This window comes from Echinops telfairi, unplaced genomic scaffold (genome assembly GCF_000313985.2).
Source record: "Echinops telfairi isolate 266 unplaced genomic scaffold, ASM31398v2 ScPeMD7_2291;HRSCAF=2852, whole genome shotgun sequence".
Classification (NCBI taxonomy): Eukaryota; Metazoa; Chordata; class Mammalia; order Afrosoricida; family Tenrecidae; genus Echinops; species Echinops telfairi.
Genome location: NW_022106189.1, coordinates 7,937,725 through 7,958,962, shown reverse-complemented (window position 1 = coordinate 7,958,962; position 21,238 = coordinate 7,937,725). Strand labels below are relative to the sequence as shown.

Genomic DNA, 21,238 nt, shown 5'->3' with positions numbered 1-21,238 from the left:
CACACAGGTTGATATGTTGTTCCATGTGGGCTTTGTTGCTTCTGAGCTAGATGGCCGCTTGTTTACCTTCAAGCTTTTAAGACCCCAGACGCTAGCAATAATAATGGAGACAATACAAAAAGATTGAATAAAAAGAGAGGGGAAAAGAAAAATAGCAACAACAAAAAAGCATAAATCAGACTTCCTTAACTAAGCTACATTATTATTTGGATTAAAATAGACTTCAGTGGGTCATTTTGGTTCAGGTTTAAAGATCTGTCAACACAATAGTTTGGGGGCTCAATCTAGCCTCAATGGGTCCAGAAAGTGTGGATTCCTTGAGAATCTGAAATTCTGTTCTGAATTCCCTCTTTTGACCAAGATTCTTCTTTAGAATCTTTGATCAACATTCAGTAGTGGTAGACAAGCACCATCCACTTATGGTCTCATAGCAAAGGAGGCTGTTGCTCGTGATGGCAATTAGGTACATATACTATATCCTTCTCTATTCATAATATATTATTGGAGAAACCCCTGCCTGGTTGAGTTGTATACTGTGAGACTAGAACACTTCCAGCCACTTTAACAATATATAGTAAATATCTTGAGTAAATTGAGAAATGAAAAAGCCAGTGAAAATTTTACTCTTCTACCACTTGTCCTCGGTATGTTCAACACCCCCTGGCTTTTGCTGCTTTGCAAGCCCTACTCTTGCATTGGGATTCCCTCTTACTGTTGTTGCTGCAGGCACAAAGCCTTCTTTCACTTCCTCTTAGCTGAGCACATTTGCCCATACTGTTCTCTATGTGTGATATTTGTGGGGTTGTCAGGGGAGCCAGCCCCTAACAAATCAACACAGGCCCGGCAGGGGCAATTGTACAGTGATAATAAGTAAAGATTATAGTAAAGTCATAGAAAACATGAGAGATAGAAGATAGATTGAAATAATGGAGTCAGACACATTTCATGGTAGCATGCTCACCTCAGCCTCACTTGGTGGTCCATGTGGAGATGGGAGATGTGAGGACAGGAGAGGGAGGGGAAGGAGGACAAGGGGAGAGGGGACCAGGGAGTGAGGACTTGGGGAGAGAGCACCGGGGGAGAGGGAGCTCTTTATTTCTAACGAAGGGTTAGAAACCTTTGGGGGGCATGCAAGCCCCAAATTACAGGTAAAGACACACATTACAGGAAGGGGTTGTACTATATGTAATACAGTAATGGGAGGGGGATGATCTAGGGGTATCCACCACGCAATAGGAAGGGGTGGGATTGGGGGTACACATGTGACAAGGTGGGTGGATCCAAGATTCAGGATGTCAGCCTAACTTTGGATGTCACTGAGCAGGTTTGACCTGTTCTCTGTATCTCCATGGAAACAATTGCTATCCTTATCAGTAGAGTGTGAGCCCCACCTATAGTGAACCAGGTGTCTCTAAGCATCTGACTTCCCACCATGTGCTGGCAAACAGCCTCTAATGTTTGGCATATCTTTGAGGGAGATAAAGCTGGGGAAAAGTCTTTTTATATCCCACATGGGGTATTCAAAAAGTTCATATGAAAAAAGTATGCAAAGATTTTTTAAAGTTATGGCATCAAAATAATCTTGCCATAAAATGTCTGAACAGGATCTAATGTGAAGTGGTAAGAAGGAGAAGACATCATTTTTAAAAATCCCCTATCAGACCAACAGGGATTCTGGTAAATTAAAACAAAAATAGATATCAGATTTATGGGGAAACATAGGTGGAAGAATGGTGAAATGATTAATATAGTACTACGAAAAGTTTATGGGAACAATGCCCCAAAGAAACCCTGATGTTTTAAGAAGGGACAAGGGGGATGTTGATGATGAAGCCCACAGCTGCAGAGAGTCCACCATGACCATGCTACTGCTCATTCTTCTGACCAAGGGCAATTTTGAGGGACTTTCTGTGGAAAATCTTTAGGTATCCACCTTATAGTTCTGATTTGACCCCTTCGGACTTTTTTGTTTTTTAATCTGAAAAAATCTTTAGGATGGACTAAATGAGTAATATTGCTTAGAAAAGTGTCTTGAACTTCATGGAGATTATGTTAAGAAATAAAGTTTTAAAAAATTGTATCTTTTAATTACATTTTTACACAAATATTTTGAAGTTTTTATCACATTTGCTACCTTTCTTCTCATTGACTCATACACGTTTTCTCAGAGAAGTTTTCCTTGATTTCTCTACCCACCATAGCTAAACCCCCCTCCCTTAATGGCTGTAAAAATCCAATATGATCCTTTAGAATTCTGATCACCTTACTCCTATGTTTATGTGGTTATTTGCTTAATATCTGTATTTTATACTACATTACAAAATTCACAGCAGCAAGGAGTTTATTTTGTTAATTCCCCCTCAAGAACACAAGGTCTGGTTCATACCAGTTGCCATAAAGTGAATTTTGACTCATGGTAACTTTGTGTGTTTGAGTAGACTGTGTGCTCCATAAACTTTTCAAGTGCTGATTTTTCAGAGGTAGATCACTGGACCTTTCTTTGGGGGCACTCGTGGGTGTAATCAAACCTCTAGCCTTCCAGTTAGCAGCCAAGCATGTCAACTGATTGTGCCACTTAGGAATTCCCCAGAATATAGTATCAAACCCCAAACCAAACTCACTACCACGGAGTCAATGGCAACAGACAGCAACCCTATAGGACAAGATAGAACTGCTACTGTGAGTTTCTGAGACTGTAACTTTGCTAGAGTCGTAAGTAAGCCTTTGTCTATCTATCTTAGAGCCAAACTGCCGACCTTGTGGGTCACAGCCCAATTTGTACGCACTGTGCCACCAGGGCTCCCATATATAGCACATACTTAGTAAACAGTTGTTGAATGAATTTGTAAGTGTCAAGGCAAATAAATGTTAACTACTTAGTAGAAAATGGAAGGAGCACTGGTGGTGCAGTGGTTAAAGTGCTTGCTCACTAACCAAAAGGTTAGCAGTTTGAACTCATCAGCTACTCTGTAGGAGATTCAGCAATGTTCTTCAATAAAGATTTACAACCTGGGGACCCTAATGGGACAATTCTATTGAACTTCAAATCTGATCCTGTTACTCCCCAACTTCAAATCCCCACAATGTTGCCCTCACATTGTGGCCCAAACTCCTTTCTCTGTTACCAAAGGCCTTGCAAAGCTGGATGTAGCCACTTCTCCAACCTTTAACCCTCTTTACCCTGTACTTGTGCCCACAATACTAACCTACTGACCTGCCTATCTTGCTCACACTGTCCCACCTGTCTAGTAGGTATCCCACTGTGGCATAGCTCATCTTTCAGATTAGGAGACCTCTGAAGAAAATCTTTTAGAACCTATATACCTCTTTTATGGCAGGGCGGGTGGTTGGAGTGTTAGGTGATACTAGAGTGGCCTAGTAGAAAATATAAACACAAAAGGAATGAAAAGTCGAGTCTCTCTTCTACCCTCCAGTTCCCTTATTTTTGTATGTGTTTTCTGAGATAGTCAATACATATGCAATACTAACTACCTCTCCATATTAAGTTTACTTTACATTCCAAACAAGGTGCTCTGTACATTTTTTCACTTAATGCCTTATCTCAGAAATCATTATATCTCAAAACTAACTAAACTCACTGCGACTGAGACAATTGTGGCTCACAGACAACCTGTTGAACAGACTACTACTCCTTTGAGCTTCCAAGGCTGTACATCTTTATAGGAACAGAAAGCCTCATCTTTTCTCTGTGGCTCCGCTGGTGGGTTTAAACAGGTTCCTTTTTGGTTAGCGCCAAACCTGTAACTCACTACCACCAGGGCTGCTTTATAGATTTTATTCTTTTGAAAAGCTGCAGTGATACTGGTATTGTAAGTATGCCTTAATTTCCCATGCAGTTTCTTGTATAAAAATTACTTCTAGCAAATAATGCTGCAGTGTGCAAGTTTTTGCACAAAATAGATTTCAAATTCTTAGAAATGGAAATGGCTAGATTTCCATTAAAAGGCTAGGTAGATTTTAAATATTGATACATATTGCCTTTTAAGACATTCAATAGATCTAGTCTTCCCAGCAATATAGTCTCTGTTGCCAATATTAGACTCAATTTGTCTAAACCACTAGGTTTTCAAGACTGACCTTTCAGAAGCGGATCACTATGACTGTCATCTGAGGCACTTGAATGAGTTTCACAGTTTCTCCTGTATTTGTGCTAGCCAGGCACTCGTAGTATTTACATTTGTCTGACAATTGAACGTCCCTCAGTAAATATTTCAGCGAATTCTTTTTAAATCTGGAAGCCACAGAAAAAGTCAATGATTAGATTTGTAGTACTGAGGATCTGCACTGAGGCTTAAGGGACACTCAGTAGGCTGCTAGTGGCCGAGCTGCTAACAGAAAACTGTTCCAACGTACAAACCCCTTTGCGAGAACGATGTGACAGTCAGCTTCCATAAAGATTTACAGCCTTTGAAACCCTATGGGGCAGTTCTACTCTGCCTTACACGGTTCCTATGAGTCAGAAAACACTCCAAGGCAGCTATAAAAGGGGTTCGGCTTTCTTGCTAAGCGGCTTACCTTTCCCCGCCCACTCCACGCGCATATTCTCCTCCCCCCAGGAGGCGTGCCCAGGACAACGACCGCCCTTTCGGTGAATTCGTTGGTCGAGCGAGACGCCCGTCAGCGTCGTCCCGCTCTAGCCCCGCCCTCGCGCTGTCCTTCAGAAGCTGGCCATTGTCATGTGGAGCCTCCGAGGCGGTCTGGTCACTGGAGGCTCCCGAGCAGATCCAGGGCGGTCGGCGTGTGGGGCGGAAGCCCGCGTGGGGAGCGCGTGCCGCCGCCCGGCGCCCGCAAACGCGGCGCCCCGCCCCCTCGGCACGCAGGCTCCGTGCGAGCTCGCGCACGCGCGCGCCCACCGGAGCCTGGGTCCGACCCTGCGGCGACGGGGCGGGCTGGGACCCGGCTGCTGAGGCGCGAGGGGAGGAGCCGAGCTGCCGCCGTCGCCGCCGAGGGGAGAGGAGGATGTCTGCAACTCGGGCCAAGAAAGTGAAGATGGCCACCAAGTCATGCCCCGAGTGCGACCAACAGGTGGGCGCCGGGGGCCGTGCACGCGAGGCGGAGGGGCCGGCGCGCGGGCGCGCGGGCGGGCGGACGTTGCCTGCGGGCCGTTGGCTCCAGAAAGGCCGCCTCGCCGGGGTCCCGGCGGCGGAGCGTGGGGGCAGCTCCTCCGGGTGAGAGTCCGGAGCCGGGCAGGCTGCGCCGAGTTGCCAGGAAACGCCCCGCGGCCGCTCGCTGCCCGGCCGGTGTCCGCTGGGCTGCGGCCGGACGGGCGGCTCCCTCGTGCGGTGGCCCGACGGCGCGGGAGGGGACTCCCTGTCGGAACCCTCGCCGAGTGGCCTCGCCGGGACCGGGTGACAGCCGCCCAAGTGGCCGACCTCTTCCAGTTCCCTGAGCTCCGGCTCGCATGCCCGGTGTGCTGTACTCGAAGTCCAGGCCCTTGGCCCCGAGAAGCCCCGTCCTCCCTCGAAAGGGCTGCTTTGTTCCGTTTCAGAGGAGCACGGTGGATCCTCTCTGAAGTGTCCCCACCCGCTTCCCACAGCTACTTGGCAGCCTTAAATGTGACCCCAAAAAAGGGAACAACACAAAATAAGTTTTGTAAATTTGGTTATTTTTTACCTAAATGAATTAGTACATTTTTCTAAGTATATTTATTTTTGATATTATATACACATGTAAATTCATTCAGTTTTAAATAGAACATTATTGAATAACGTCCTCATTATAGCACCCCCCCACCCCCAGCATCCACTATTATAAATTTTGATTCTTAGGAGTTTAGCATTCTTGCCTCCAGATCTTTAAAAAGATTACATGTATTTTCGTGAATATCGAATGACTGCTATGTATGCTGAATTCATATCTTAGCTGAATTTTTGTAATCCCATTTTGCTGTTTCCTTCGTTTAAGGTAAAAGATTCCTTAACTAGAATAAATAAGATATTCCTTTAAGCCTTCCAGCTAATGAGCTAAAACTCAAAGCCATCTGTAAGGCCTTAGTCTCATACAAATGTATTTTCCCCTTTACGCTTTCATTTTTTCCCCCAAAATGACTACCACTCCCTCCTCCCTACTCCCCACCCCCTCACCCCATCCCTTTTTGAAAAATCAAGGGAGTCATTTGGAATGACTGGGGACTTTTTTTTTTTTTGTCAGAATTTATTGCCTTTTAGAGGGAGCAGTCTGGTGGGTTGGCCAGATCTGTTACATGTTTTACTCAGTATCTTTTATGGACAGTAGTAGAAAAGCAGCTCAGAGAAAGGCACAACAGTTTGTTAAACTCCACCAGTATGCAATTTAAAAACAAGTTAGCCATGTTTTTCAAAGTAAAGCGTTATCTTTATTCTTATTATTAATTAAATTGATCAAATCCTGACAAAATGGGACTTGAACATTTAAGTTTCTTTTCAGGAGATTGTTAACAATATTTAAATCATTTCCATTTGTTCTGGTTAATGATTTAGAAGTGTATGGTTTACCTGGAATGCATTTTGCATTCCTGTTACAGTAAGGCACAAATCATTTTAAACCCTGACCTTGTTTTACTTGGCATAAAGTAACTTCAGGAGAAAAGGAAAAACAAAAAAACCTGTTTTTAATACCCTGGCTAAAAGTAAGAGGAATGGAAAATAAACTTGTAGAAATCCCTACAACATTTCAACAAAACATCAGCATTTTAGTCAGAAGGATTCCATTAATTTTGTTACAGGCACATATGTATTCTTTTATTTAAAACCAACTAAATAGTACATGTTGATTTGATATGTCCTTTACTAAATGCTTTGAATAATATAACATGAAGACTAACATATTTGGTGGCTCTTTTTTAAAAAATCATTTTATTGGGAGCTTTATAAAACTCTTAATCACAATCCATACAGTACATCCATTGTGTCAAGCAAATTTGTGCATTTGTTGCCATCAACATTTTCAAAACATTTTTTTCTACTTGAGCCCTTAGTATCAGCTTCTCATTTTTTCTGGTCCCTCCCCCACCATCCATCCCTCATGATCTCTTGATAATTTTTTAATTATTTTTTCATGTCTTACACTGACTGATGTCTCACTTCACATATTTGGTGATTTTTAACTGATTTTTCTGAAAAAAATAGGACATACTGAAGAAAATAGATTATTTTTTTATTGTAATTAGCTTTATCTTGATTTAAAATGACAAGTTTGTAATTACAATCTAGAAAAGTTATAATCCATAAAGACTTTAAAATACATTGTGGTAAAATGTGTATAACAAAAATTTGGTCATTTTAACCATTTTAAGTGTAAATTCAGTGACATTAATTACATTCACTATGTTGTGCAAACATCACCTCCAATTCCAAACGTTTTCATCACCCCAAATAGAAACCCAGTACCCTTAAGTAAAAATTTCCATTTCTCCTCCCCTCAAGGTCTCATAACTCTTGTTTATGCATTTTCTCAGCCTAGATATTTTATGTAAGTGGGACTATATTATATTTGACATATATATACACTTTTTAAAACATCTTAAAATAGTGCTGTGATTTTAACTTGCCTGAATACTATTAATTAGGATTTATAGTTTATACATAAATGTAAAATCAACTGGAATTTCTTCAGTTGAATTGATATAGTATGATGTATGTGTATTATGTGTACATTGTGTCTTTTAAAACAAGGACAGAGATCAGCAAAACAGATTTTCAGATGCTATATAACGTCTCTTTTGTAGTCCTCAATTGGGGCCTACTAACGTACAGTGGGTACTTAACGTAAGATCAGCAGTTCATATTCACTGCCCTAGTGAGGATTTAGAGAGTTAAAAACTGGCGTAGTTCTTTGCTGCCAGTGGCTATGAGTCAGAATAAAATTGATGCCAGTAGACTTTTTTTTTAATGTAATTCCAAAACATCTGCTATTTGGGTTCTGTGAAGCAGCAACGACTATAAATAAGTTCTCTGTCATGTGTTTTAGAGCCTTTTAAGTCAGTGATAGCTGTAGGACCACATTTTTTTACTATAGATATTTACATACTTGTAAAGCCTAGAAGCATTTTAAATAAATACACTTTCAAGGAATGATTGATCTAGTATACCCATAATAAACCATCAATAAAATACTTTGGAATTTTTAGTTTAAAAATGATAAAAGTATAGCTTTAGAACTCATTACTGTCTGCAGCATTATCAACTGAAATTTGAAGGAAGTAATAATTTTCCTTAAGGAAACAGGCTGTAGAATAAATTATCTCAGACACCTGAGCGTTTCTTGAGCCTAAAACATTAGTCGATGTTTATGCATCTGGATCCCAAAGCCAAATGTGTATTTCTCATTTAACTCCAGCATAATCTGTTAACTCTTTGCTACAACTTATTGTGTATAAGACAGAGAACTATTATTTTAAGTGTATGGACAGTTAGTAGCAGTATGAAAATATTTGCTGTACTCAGGAACTGTTAAATGAACATCCTGTTTTCTGGATAGCATTAATGTTAAAACAGTTAATAATACTGTGCAGTGTCTTTAATGGTGTATTTAGGAAATGAGTTAGTACCTTTGAGGTAGGCTTCTTTGAAGATGTGTACATAAATAATTTCTTTTAGAAGGATCCATACAAGGCTCCACCTCTATGAGTGGTGGTTAGGAATGTCCCAAATGTCCAACTTTTCCAAGCACTGCTATACCATGCCATTATCTTTGATAGCAACTGCTTTTCTTTCTCATCACTCTCTTGGCACCATGGTAAACTCCCACTGCCATTGAGTAGATTCAACCTTTTGATTGGCTCCTTAGTGTTTCTGAGGTTGTAAACCGTTACAAGAATGGAAAGTGTCTTCTTTCTCCTTCAGAGTAGGTAGTTTGAACCACTGACCTTGTGGTTAGCAGTGCCATTCCGTCACCCTCCAGTCTTTAGGATTCTCTAATTCATTGTAATGTGTCATATAACTCATGAAGGAAATGCCTCACATAGTTGTAGAGATTGACAAATCACAAATCCCTGGGTCAAGTGTAAGTTTGGAGGCCTCTTCTGACCAATGTGACTACAGGGGCTGGTAAACCAAAATTAGCAGGTCAGATGGCTGACCACAAGACTTTGGAAGGTAGCAAATTAGGTCAGTTGATAGGCTACTGACTCAAATAGAGGTCAGAGGTCAGATACAAAGACAGGATAGATGCCGGATCCAGAGCAAGGGAGAGTACTTTGCCAAACATTTCTTTATATTGGATAAAGGCCACACCCCTAAGGAAACTAAGGGCATTGGTGACAGTCATATACCTTCCACTGGGGTGGTAAATCAAGAATACATTCCATTCTAATTAGCATAATAGACACTCAATATGACAACATCACTATGGGCATAGAACCTAGGATTCGTAGTACATTACAAAATAGAGGACTGTAGCTAGAAGAGCCATATTAATATACTGCAATGTGAAATTAAAGACTAACATATCAGCTTAGGACAGATTTTACACTATTAAAAATGCCCAACATTAAGTTATCAGTCATGGTTGGAAGAAACTATATCACATGCTTAATAAAGCAAAATTTGGGGCATATCTGGAAATAAGTTATTTTTATGAGACTGCCATTATTATCAAATACAAACGAGATCCCGTCAATATTTTTATGCAAAACGAAGGAACTATTCTGCCAAAATTTCAATTAGTTTAATTAGACCTTAATTTTTATTCTAGACTATGAATCATTCTGTACATATATGAATAAAAAGCTTTATAATTAAACTTTTCTATAATCAGAACAATAGGCGAATTGAATTTATTTTTACAAAGGGAACTGCAATTTTCTGTAGTTAATCAGAACACTCTCATTGAGAATATACCTGCCGTTTGGTAAATACGTCTTGATTTCATGGCTCGTTAAGGGTGATATTAGTGATATGGTGATAGAGAAAATTTCTTTAAATTGTTCCCAGTTATTTTTAATACATTTGAGGTTGATGTTTGGGCTCATACATTGCTTGAAACAGAACCAAATCCCCAAAACCCTTAGCTGTTAGAGTTGATTCCAGTTCAGAGCAACCCCAAAGGTTAGAGTAGAACTGTTGCTGTAGGGTTTCCAATATTATAATCTTTTCATTTTTATTTTTTAAACGTTTTATTCTGCAGTTAGATGATGGTTTACAGAGTAGATCCCAGTTTTACCTTCAACAGTTCATACACATTTTTTTCAACTCTCCCTTGCACTTGCTTCAGTGTACCATCATTTATCCCACTTCTTCCCCGCATTTCCTCTTTCCATTCCTCCTTTCATGGCCTTTTGAATTTTGGCCTTGGATAAATGCTGCCCTTTTGATTGATTATTCTAACATGGGGTGAGTTCAGTTCCAGACTTGAAGGGTGACTATGGACCATAGTCTTGAGGTTCCCACCAGTCTTGTTTGACTAGTTAGATGTTCTTTTTTTTTAACCCCGGCCACTCACTAAGCCTTGCCCGTCGTGCAGTCAGGCGCAAGGACAAGTTAGATTTTCATTTTGAGTTTTGTTTCCCATTTTTCTCCCACTGTACCCATAGGGTCACTATGAATCAGAATCAACTTGATTGCAATGAGCTTTAAGTGATCCAAGACATTGATATGATCCTTTTCAGAACAGTTTGTAGTGGTAGCTGCCATGTGATTCTTCTGATCTCAGGATCCATAATGCCATTGAACTGATTGTTTCCCTATGTCTTGATTTTCATCACTCTTCTTTCTTCGAGACAGGGAGAGACCAATAGTTGCACTTTAAATGGCTGCTAAAATGCTTTTAAAGATGCCAGTTGCTACTCACCGAAATAGAACATAGAACATTGTTTCTGTGAAGTACTATGCCAATCTTTTCAGAAGCAGATTACCAGGACCCTTCTCCCACAAATCAACTGGTGGGTTCCAACCATGGACCTTTTTTATGTTAGCAGCTGAGCAATTAAACCACTGCATCACCAGCATTCTTTTGAAAAGAGAAAGGAGCTGTAAATATTTTATAGCACTCTCAAATGTTTTGTTCAAGCTTTTTCGTGGAACTGAGGCTAAAAGAACTTACCTAGGTCTTAACTCCATTCACTTATTTTTTTTCGCTTGTTAGTATGCTTTTGCCCCTGTGATTGTCATAAACTATTCTTTTTTTGTCAGTGGTATTGGGCATCTTTCCTTATCACGCTAGAGCCATTAAAATTTCCACGTATTCTAACAGTCATTGTGGGTCCAAATCTTGTTTTCTTATTTTGAAATGTATCAGATTACCTTTTCTCCATTTCTATTTTAACCTTTACAGTTAAGCTTTTATAATCTAATGGTTAGGAAATCTCGCAGCTTTAAACCAGTCACCCTTTTCCAGTTTGTCATTCTGTTCTATACAATAAGCTGCTATCAAACAGTTTAGGAAATAGACCCCCACCTCCCCCCAATTCCCTGTGTTACTCTGGGTTGACTAGAGAAATAAATCCAGAGACACTCATGTGAGTAAGAAAGAGCTTTATATAAAGAGAAATTGTACAGTAAGAAAACACTTCAGCCCAGTCCAGATCAAGTCCATAAGTTCAATATTGGCCCATATGCCCGATACCAAACTATAAATTCCGCTTCAGACTCATGCAAAACATGCAATGACTCCGAATGCAGGAAGACCACAGGCCAGTTGGGTGGAAAGTCTTGTGGATCCAGTGGCAATGGAAGCATCTTAGCGCTGGCAAGGGTCTCCACGTGGCTTCTCCAGCTCCAGGCTCTGACTCCAACAGTGTGCCCCATGTGACTTATCAGTAGGAATGTCTCACAGGAAGACAAGCGAAGTCTGTATGTATCTGGCCTCCAGTGAGCTATTTGTCTCTGTGGCGCCTCCAAATGAGGTCATCAAGCTGCAACCTGATTGACAGGCTAGACGCCACCCTTTCGCAAGTTGACACCAGATTATGTAATTACCACATACACCCCTTTCCCTTCCTCCTCAACCTCTAGTCCTATTATACTAGTAGTTTTCTATTGGCTACTCTGTAGTGTTAGGTTGCTAATTGAAAGATTGGTAGTTTAAAACCAGTAGGAGCCCTGGTGGTGTAGTAGTTACGAGTTGGGCTGCGGTCCCATGGTTGGCAGTTCAAAACCACCAGCATCTCCACAGGAGACTCGGCTTTTTACTCCCAGAAACAGTTACTGTTTCAGAAATCCACAGGGCATCGCCATGAGTCAGCATTGACTCAGTGCCAGTGAGATTGGTTTTTGAAGCCACTAGACTGGGAGAAAGATAGATAATCTGCTACCATTAAGGTTTACAGCCTCAGAAATCATATTCGGCAGTTCTGTGCTGTTCTGTAAGGTTGCTATTCAGTAGAATCAGCTGAAGAGCACACATTTTACCTCATTTTTACTGTAGGCATGCACAAGAAAGCTTCAGGGAGTTTGTGGGAAATTTCCATGATCTTTTCATGGCATTTTTTTAATGAATGATTTGAAGCCCCACCTTATATTATTAAGCACTAGTAAAATGTGAACATGTAAAGCATGCAATACTTTTTCAAATGCATTGGTATACAGAGGTGGGATTTAAATACTTAATGTAGGTTATCACTGAGTTAAGAAGACCATAAAAACACTTAAAAGGTTTAATAGAAAAATAGTTGCCATCTTTTTTTTCTTTTCTATCCTATAGGTTCCTGTTGCATGTAAATCATGTCCCTGTGGTTACATATTTATTAGCAGAAAACTTTTAAATGCAAGACACTCAGAGAAATCATCACCTTCTACAGGTAATTTGTGAGAATTTACTGCATTTTTTGGCTTTTGGATAAAAAAATTTTAAGTGTTTGAAATTACTATTATTTTTTTCTAATGAAGTTAAAAATTTAAATCTGTTTATCAGTTACTGTAAACAGCTCTTGACATTGGTCTGCTTTAAATTTAAAGTTTAAATTTAAATGTTACTTTTTCCACAATACTGGTAAAACTTCAAAAATAATTTTTTTATTGGATGGTCTAGCCATTGGGTTCGAAGCAAGGGAGTGACCTACTCTTGCCTTTAAAAAAAATTTTATTAAAATATAATTGACATACAATAAAATGCATATAATTTCCTCTTTTTCCTTTGTAATTTCCTACCTGCTACCCTCACCCCAGGAAACCACTGATCTACTTTCCATCATATTCTAGAACTTTATAGAAATGGAATCATATAGTCTGTACCCTTTTTTGAAAATGACTCTCACATAATTAATTGGTATTCATTTATATTGTTATATGTATCAATAATAGTTAATTCTTTTTTATAGCTTTTGCTTAGTAATAGTACTCATTGTACACTTTGTTTACCTATTCACTTGTTGATGGATATTTGGGAGTTTTCCTGCACAGTGCTGGTTAAACCTTCAAGTCTTTATTTTTGTTTTAACCTCAGGACTGTGGAAAAAAGGAACTTGGTTTTGCTATAAATACAAATTTCAGATATTTTGGTTATTTTCCATAATTTTGTGATTTGGAATAACTAAACTATTGTTGGCTATTACTTTGAATTTTTCCTCTTCCATTAATGTGGGCGGACACATTGGGTGTGTTCATTGGCTGGTATTTAGGAAAAAGTAAATTTTGTTATTTTTTCTTTGATAAAATCAGAACTACATAAAGTAGTCATCCCAAAGCAAGAGTAGGTTCATTACAAATATGTACTGAGCCAGGCACTATCCTAAGCCTGAAAGTCCCTGAGTAGAGCAAATGGTTTGTGATCAGCTACTAACTGAAAGATTGGCATTTTGAATCCACATAGCAGTGCTATACAAGAAAGACCTGAAGAACTGCTTCCATAAAATTACAGCCATTGGAAACCCTATGGAACGTAGCCCTACTTTGAAACATGTGTTGGAGTCAGTGCAGTGGGTTTGGATTTTTGTTTTATTCTAAACCTTGCGCATTAAATGTGACTCTAGTACCAAGACAAGTCCTAGAGCTTACATTCTGGTGAGAGAGGACGATAAACAGTGAACAAATAAGTAGGGAAAAGGTCAGTTTGTGATAAATGCCTTGTAGGATATTAAAATGTAGTGCTTCCAGCTTGTAATTGGAAGGCTACTTTTGATTGGGTGGTTAGAGAAGACCTCCCTGAGGAGATGGCATTAAGCTAAAGGCTGAATAGGAAGGCAGAGTGATCCTTGAGAAGATCAGAGAGAAGAACATTCTTGACTGATGAACAAATGTTCTAAGGCTGGAAACTGCATGTTTTAGGAACAAAAATGACCAGTGGATTGCTATCACGACAGAGGAGAAAAGAGGTGAGGTCAAAGGGCCAAATTCTATAGTGCTTTGTAAACCAGAATAAAAGTTAAGGGTTTTACTCATAAAATGTGATGCTGTAATAGGGGGAAAGGGAAATGGCATGTTCTAATTTACATTTTTAGATCATTCTGACTGCTGGGTAGAGAATTTTTTAGAGGGTGCAAAGATGGAAGCAGACTTGCAATTAGATAACTAAAAGGATGCTGACTTAGAGAGTGGTTATAGTAGTAGGTGATTCAAGAATTATCTATGTTTATACTGGTGAGAGGTCTATTTATTCTTTGTCACTTTAGAAGTCACAAGGTTTAATTCTGTTTCTGCTGTAGTTCTATTTCCTTTCATCATGAGGATATCTAAATCCTATTGATTCTTAAAGACAGGCTGCTAACTTGCAAGGTCAGCAGTTTGAAACCACCAGATGCTCTTGAGAAGAAAGATAAAGCTTTCTGCTCCTCTAAAGAGTTAGACCTTGATGTGCTCGCTTCGGCAGCACATATACTAAAAAAAGAGTTAGACCTTGAAGCCCTGCCCTGTAGGGTCACTATGAGTCAGAATGGGTTTTATGGGAGTGAGTTGCTATATAGAAATACAGATAGCTTGTTGAAAAACGGTTCTTGAATCTTAGTCACTTAGAGTTTGATTTTGATCTGGGGGACCCTGAAATGAAGATTCATTTAGTATTTTTTTAATATAATTTTATTTATTTTTGAGAATATATACAACAAAGCATACACCATTTCAACATTAGTTTCTACGTGTACCATTGATTCAGTGACAGATTAAATTTTTTGAATCGTGTAACCATTCTCATCCTCTTTTTCTGAGTTATTCCTCCTGTTAAATTTAGTAAGATTCCTATCCAATATTTTGTTGCTATTGTCACTTTAATCTTATATAGATAGCTCTTATAAGAACAGTTAACTTTTACTGTTTATAGTAAATTATTCTGCTGGTACTGTCATGTCAGCATTGGATGATTAACTGCAAGTTGACAGTTCAAACCTAGCACCTGCTCTGTGGGAGAAAGATGAGGCTGTTTGTTCTTATAAAGATATATACTCTCCTTATGAATTGGAAACCACTTGATCAGAAGATGGGCAGTGGGTAGGTGTTGTTTGGTTTTAAGAAGATATCAGGGAATATTTTTGGTTTAAGGTTTAAAGATTATTTCAGGGCAGTAGTTTCAGGGTTTTTTTCCAACCCTCAGAGCTCCAGGCAAGCTGGTGTCCATAAGAATTTGACATTCTCATTTTCATTTTTACTCTTAAGACTCCAGACGTTCCATATTGAATTACAAGAGAACAGAGGTACTAAATTTAGGTACTAACTCTAACTTGGGACATGAAAGACTTATACATTAAAAACCAATTGCTGAAAAAGATTAAACAGGATTTATCTAAGTGGAAAGATGCTTCTTGTTCGTGGAATGGAAATACAATATTGTTATGTCAGTACTACTCACAATGATCTACATATTTTATGCAATCTTGATAAACATTCTAGCTATCTTCATTGTAGAAATAGAAAAACTAATCTGCAACATTATGTGGACTAGCAGGAGGCCCCAGACAGCTAAAGCTTTTTTGTTTTTAATCCATTCTGCGACTCTCTTGCCTTTTAACTGAAGAATTTAGTTCATTAACACTCACTGTCATGACTGTTACAGTGACTTGCATGAGTGAGGCAAAAAGAATTGTTACCAAATCGATTTGTTACCAAATTTATTAAATATTAAAAATATTTTCAGCTTGACTGAGTTCTAAATAGTTACATACTATTAATTGCTAGGTTGCTGGTTCCTGTCAAGTATATTCTGACTCATGGCTAACTGCTCCATAAGGATTTTCAAAGTTATGACCTTTAGGAAGCAGATGATCAGGCCTATCTTCTGAGGCACCTATGCATGAATTCGAACTGTCAGTCTTTTGCCTAGTAATTGAGTACTTAACCATCTCCCTATTTCTATGTATGTTATTTTGAAGGTATAAAAATGATAACTAGAGTTGTGATCTAAGATACAATTACTGATCTCTCTCTCTGTCCAGCACAAAGAAGAATGAAGAAAATTGAACTAAAAAAAAAGAAAATTGAACTTAGCACCATTAAGCCAATCTCCAACTCAGTGCCCTTATAAATCAGAGCAGAACTGACACTGTGGGTTTCCGAGACAGTCCATCTTCATAGGAGTTGAAGGCCTCACCTTTCTCCCAAGGAGCTGCATGTAGTTTTGAACTGTTAACCTTGTGGTTAGCAACCCAATGCATAACACACTAGGCCACTAAGGCTCCTAGAGAAAATTACCAATCTATGGAAATAGTTAGTCGAAAGGACCAATGGATCATGTGAATCTCAGCCTCCAGGACCCTGAGACAAAAGCACTAGATGATGCCTTGCTACCTGTGTTAGACATGGTTCTCTAGAGAAACAAAACCAGGACACTAATAATTTTGTATATATTTATATAGATAGATAACATAAGAAATAAACAGTTAATCTATAAAGCAGTATAAATGGCTCAGTGAAACTCACTTCTGTGAGACAGCTAGTACACTGGCAGCCCTTCAAGTCTTGAGGGCCGTGGGGTAGTCAGTCCTCCATGGAGCAATTCAGGCTATCCAGCCATAGGCAGCAAACAGCAAGCAGGTCACCAACGGTCAGCCAGATGACAAGGTCCGACAGCCCTCAGCTCGAGATGTACCTTCAGTAGAGTGGCGAAGCAGGTCTTGAAGGAACCTCAAGTTACAGCGTCACACAGTGTAGCTTGCAAATGGAGGCACAGAACAAGCAAGGCATCCGCACACTCGTCTGATGATCAAAGAGCAAGAGATGAGGCTTGCTGAGCCATTCATCTCTCTGCCCTTCAACTAATCTCACATGTGTTCATTGGCCATGTTGGCACAACAAACCTACCTGCCACTACTATCTACTGTAAAAGGGGTCACATTAAAAGGCCTTAGAAAGAGTTGGAGAAAAATGTATGAGATAATAAAAAAAGACCAGGTTTATTGGCTGGATAGATAACGATGGGACCTCTAAAACTTTGGCCTTAGTTACGTTTCAGGCCTAGAACTGAACTTAATGCTGTGGCTCAATTTTCAGCCAAGCAATAGGTTTGCAAGTGGAGCAATAACACTAGGGAAGTGTGCACTCCTCAGAAAAATTAACCATACAGGGTCAAAGGTCAGCATCTGCTGAAGAAGGCAGAAGGCAGAGAGGGTTAGCAGATCATAGAAGATGGAGACAAAACAGGGTAGAAGTGAGAAATGATGAAAAATTGTGGGGATTATAATCAACGACATAAGAAAATATATGAATTGCTGGATGGAAAACTTTGTAAATTTCCATACCATTCCCATAAAAATTTCAAAAAAATAACTAGTATCTTTTAAAACATGAATTTTTAATGTTCTACCTCTTAATTTGGTGGGTAGCCACTAGAGTCTTGAAAAACACGTTGAGCAACCATTTGAGGTCCAACTACTGGCCTCTCATCTGGAAGAAAGAAGACTGATGAAAATCTAAAGACAAACCGTAAAGTCCAGTGTATTCATTGACCACATAAACATCAGTCTCCACAACCATGAGACTAGACAGTGCCTTGGATAGAGTGAGAGACATCTGTGGAACAAAATTTCTAACCGTAAAGAGACCAGGCTTACTGTGGCATTGAACCCACCTCCGCATTAGAATGATCAACCATTTAAGAAGAAAAAAGGGCAGCATTTACCCAAGGACAGAGTCAGAGGACTAGGAAAGAAGGGGGGTGGAGACAGGAAAGACAGGGAGGTGTGGGGTACGTGATGGTGCACTGAGGGACTGCAACAGCCGGTTGAATCAGAATGTGCACAAATTACTGACCATGAAGCTATGACCTCTTCAAACCTCCACCTAATTGACATTTAAAAAGTTAAAACAAAAACATGATTTCAAACATTTCAAACCAAGATAAATTTATTCATCCTAACTTTTTTTCCCCTGCTGCCCCAAAATGTATACAGTGATACATTAAGAAAAAGTTTCAGCCCACTAAAAATTTAAAATACCTTTTATGGCTTTGATTTTATTTTTAATATTTTTTCTTCCAAACTTTTCATTATGCAAGCAAGTCTTTCTTTACTCTTACTATCTAGTGATCCACTAAAGCATTTGCTGATTTAATACTACAAGTATAAATCACCTTTAAATGTTTTAAAATGGGCTCAAACTGCTATTATGCATATTTTGAAAATGTTAGTTAAATCAATGACTATCAATACATAATGGTTACTCATTGGGATGGTAACTGAGAAGTGAGCAGTTTGAAACCACCAGCCAATTCTTTAGGGGAAAGGATGAGGCTTTCTACTCCTGTGAAGATTTGGAAACACAGTTCACTGTGATTCAGCATTGCCTTACTTGATGGCAATGGAAGTGATGCCCCAGGGGAATGAGGGATAATGTTCTTTCACATGACAGTGATGGGTCTAAGGTAAAGTGACCAGATTGTAACATTGGTAAAGCGGGACACTATTAATAAAACTCATATCCTGGCGAAATAGCCACATGGCAGCAGAAAACCGTATACCCTACTTGTCGTGCATTCTTTCAAAAAATCGGAACTTTTTAAAAATGCCGCAGGACATGCGAAAAGTTGTTAAAAATTGGGACGTCTGGTCACCTTAGAGGTGAACCAGAGACATATAAACCATAGATGCATCAATGGATTTTGGGCTTGCACTTCTAAACCAAGTATGTAAACAGTTGGCTCTTAAGATATGGCCCTATTGATGCTCATCCTCATGAAGAAATCACCGAAGATAGAGTTCTATAGCAAAATGTGGCGAAGAAACCAGACAGTGCCTGGCTATCAGAAAGAATAGTGTCTGGGGTCTTCAAGGCTTATCTTCAAACAAGCAGCCATCTAAGTGAGATGTCAACAAAATCCAAATGGAAGAACCATGCCAGAGGGATGGTATCAGATAAATTGTGAACATCCATAGATGACAGTGGAAACCCAAAACCCATTTGCAGGGCCCACACATAGATAAGCCTCCAGTGAATACCCTTCAATCATAGTTGAGGCATATGAATAGCCCTGTTATCAGACAGTTAGCATTGTAAAACTATGACAGGCATAGTTAAGTCTAAATGTAATATTTTAATAATTTGAATGTCCCTTTTGACCCTTTTTTGAGGAAAATTTAGAAGTTTAGAATTACTTTGGGTGAGAGTAAGAAATGAGTGCTAAAATATTGCTGTGTTACAAAATAATAATAATTCATAAGCTATCGGGTTCATGAGGGAGAGGAGAGTGGGGAGGGAAGGGGGAAATGAGGAGCTGATATTAAGGGTTCAAGTAGAAAGCAAATGTTTTGAGAATGATGATGGCAACAAATGTACTAATGTGCTTGACATGATTGATGGTATGTATGGATTGTGATAAGAATTGTACCAGCCCCCAATAAAATGATTAAAAAAATACTGTTGTGTTAAGAAAAACTCAATATTTTTGTACAAATGCAAATATCTTCCTTGAGGTGATTAATTATTCTTTGACCCTTCCCAAATGAGTTAGATATGTGGTGTTTAACTGTTTTATGCTGTTTTTATTGTTTTGTTTTAGATATAGAATTAAATGTCTACATCATGTAGGATTGTATTTCTAAATTTAAATGTTGAATTTAAAATGATCTTGAGATTGTCTTAAAATTGTTAATTCAAAGAGATTTTAGAAAGGGTAATAGGAAATCATTGTATTTTCTAAAATTAAGAGTATCTGCACTGTTACTGAAACATTGCATTGAATAACTAGAGAGATAACTATTTAAACATTTTTAATTATAAAAAATGATATGAAATTCTATATACGAATTCAAAACTGATAAATTAGAGTTGTTAGTATTTTAACTATATTTCTCAGCAAGGATAAACTTTAGATTAAACTTAGTCAAATAAATGCCTGCCCATTTTGTAATTGTGAAGCAATCTGTTTTCTTTGGTTGTTGGTGGTAGTTTTTTTTGTTTTGTTTGTTTTTCAGTTTTTGAAAATTTTCTTTTATTGGGTGAAGGTTTACAACCACCCATCAAGTCAGTTCCAATTCATAACAACTCTATAGAGGATTTTCCAGCCTAAATTTTTGCAGGAATAGATAGCCTCATCTTTCTCCCAACAGAGCAACTGGTGGGTTTGAACTACTAGTCTTGTAGTTAGCAGCCTAATCCCCAGAGCCATCAGAGCACCTTATATATGACAAATCCACATTTAATAAAAAAATAATGGAGAAATTATTATTGCCAGTACTTTTTATAAGCCCAAAGTGACATTAATTTACTTAACAATAGAGTTTTGATTTTATTATTTCAGAAAGCTTTGTTTCTTACATGCCAATTGCTTTAAATTACTATACCTTCATATATATAAATATGGACTGTGGTTCTTAATATAATTTCTCTTGCTTTCTATTGAAAAAATGCTTATTTCACTATATCATCTCTGAACTTTTAAGTTCTTAATCATGTGGTTTATGTAATAACAGTTATATTCATTTAAAACTATTCTACATAGTGTCTTTGGACATGTTCTGACTAAGACTTACTGGTCTCAGAACTGCTGCACTGTTGTTGCTATGTTCTTTGTATGCCAGGGATAATCACTCCTTATTCATGTGGTTTATGTAATGACAGTTATATTCATTTAAAGATATTCTACATAGTGTCTTCTGGTGTATTCTAACTAAGACTTATTGGTCTCAGAACTGCTATACTGTTGTAGCTATGTTCTTTGTATTCCAGGGGTAACCGCTCTCTCTTATATAGCATGGACGTGGTGGTTGGGTACAGGTGTGTTTTGTTTGTGGATAAACATTTTCAGAAATTGTTTTGTTTTTTTTTAATCATTTTATTAGGGGCCGCTACAACTCTTATCACAATCCATACACACATCAATTGTGTAAAGCGCATTTGTACATTCATTGCCCTCATCATTCTCAAAACATTTTCTCTCCACT

General features: G+C 38.7%; 1 protein-coding gene across 1 annotated transcript in view; it reads left to right on the top strand.

Moving 5' to 3' along the window:
• Window positions 1-4,922: 4,922 nt before the first annotated feature.
• Window positions 4,923-21,238, top strand: part of CUNH16orf87 (chromosome unknown C16orf87 homolog) — a 33,019-nt gene continuing 16,703 nt past the window's right edge. The window contains exons 1-2 of the mRNA XM_004704700.2: window positions 4,923-5,046; window positions 12,640-12,736. Coding sequence (XP_004704757.1) covers window positions 4,981-5,046; window positions 12,640-12,736 — 163 coding nt within the window. The 5' untranslated portion in view covers window positions 4,923-4,980. The remainder of the gene's footprint in view (window positions 5,047-12,639; window positions 12,737-21,238) is intronic.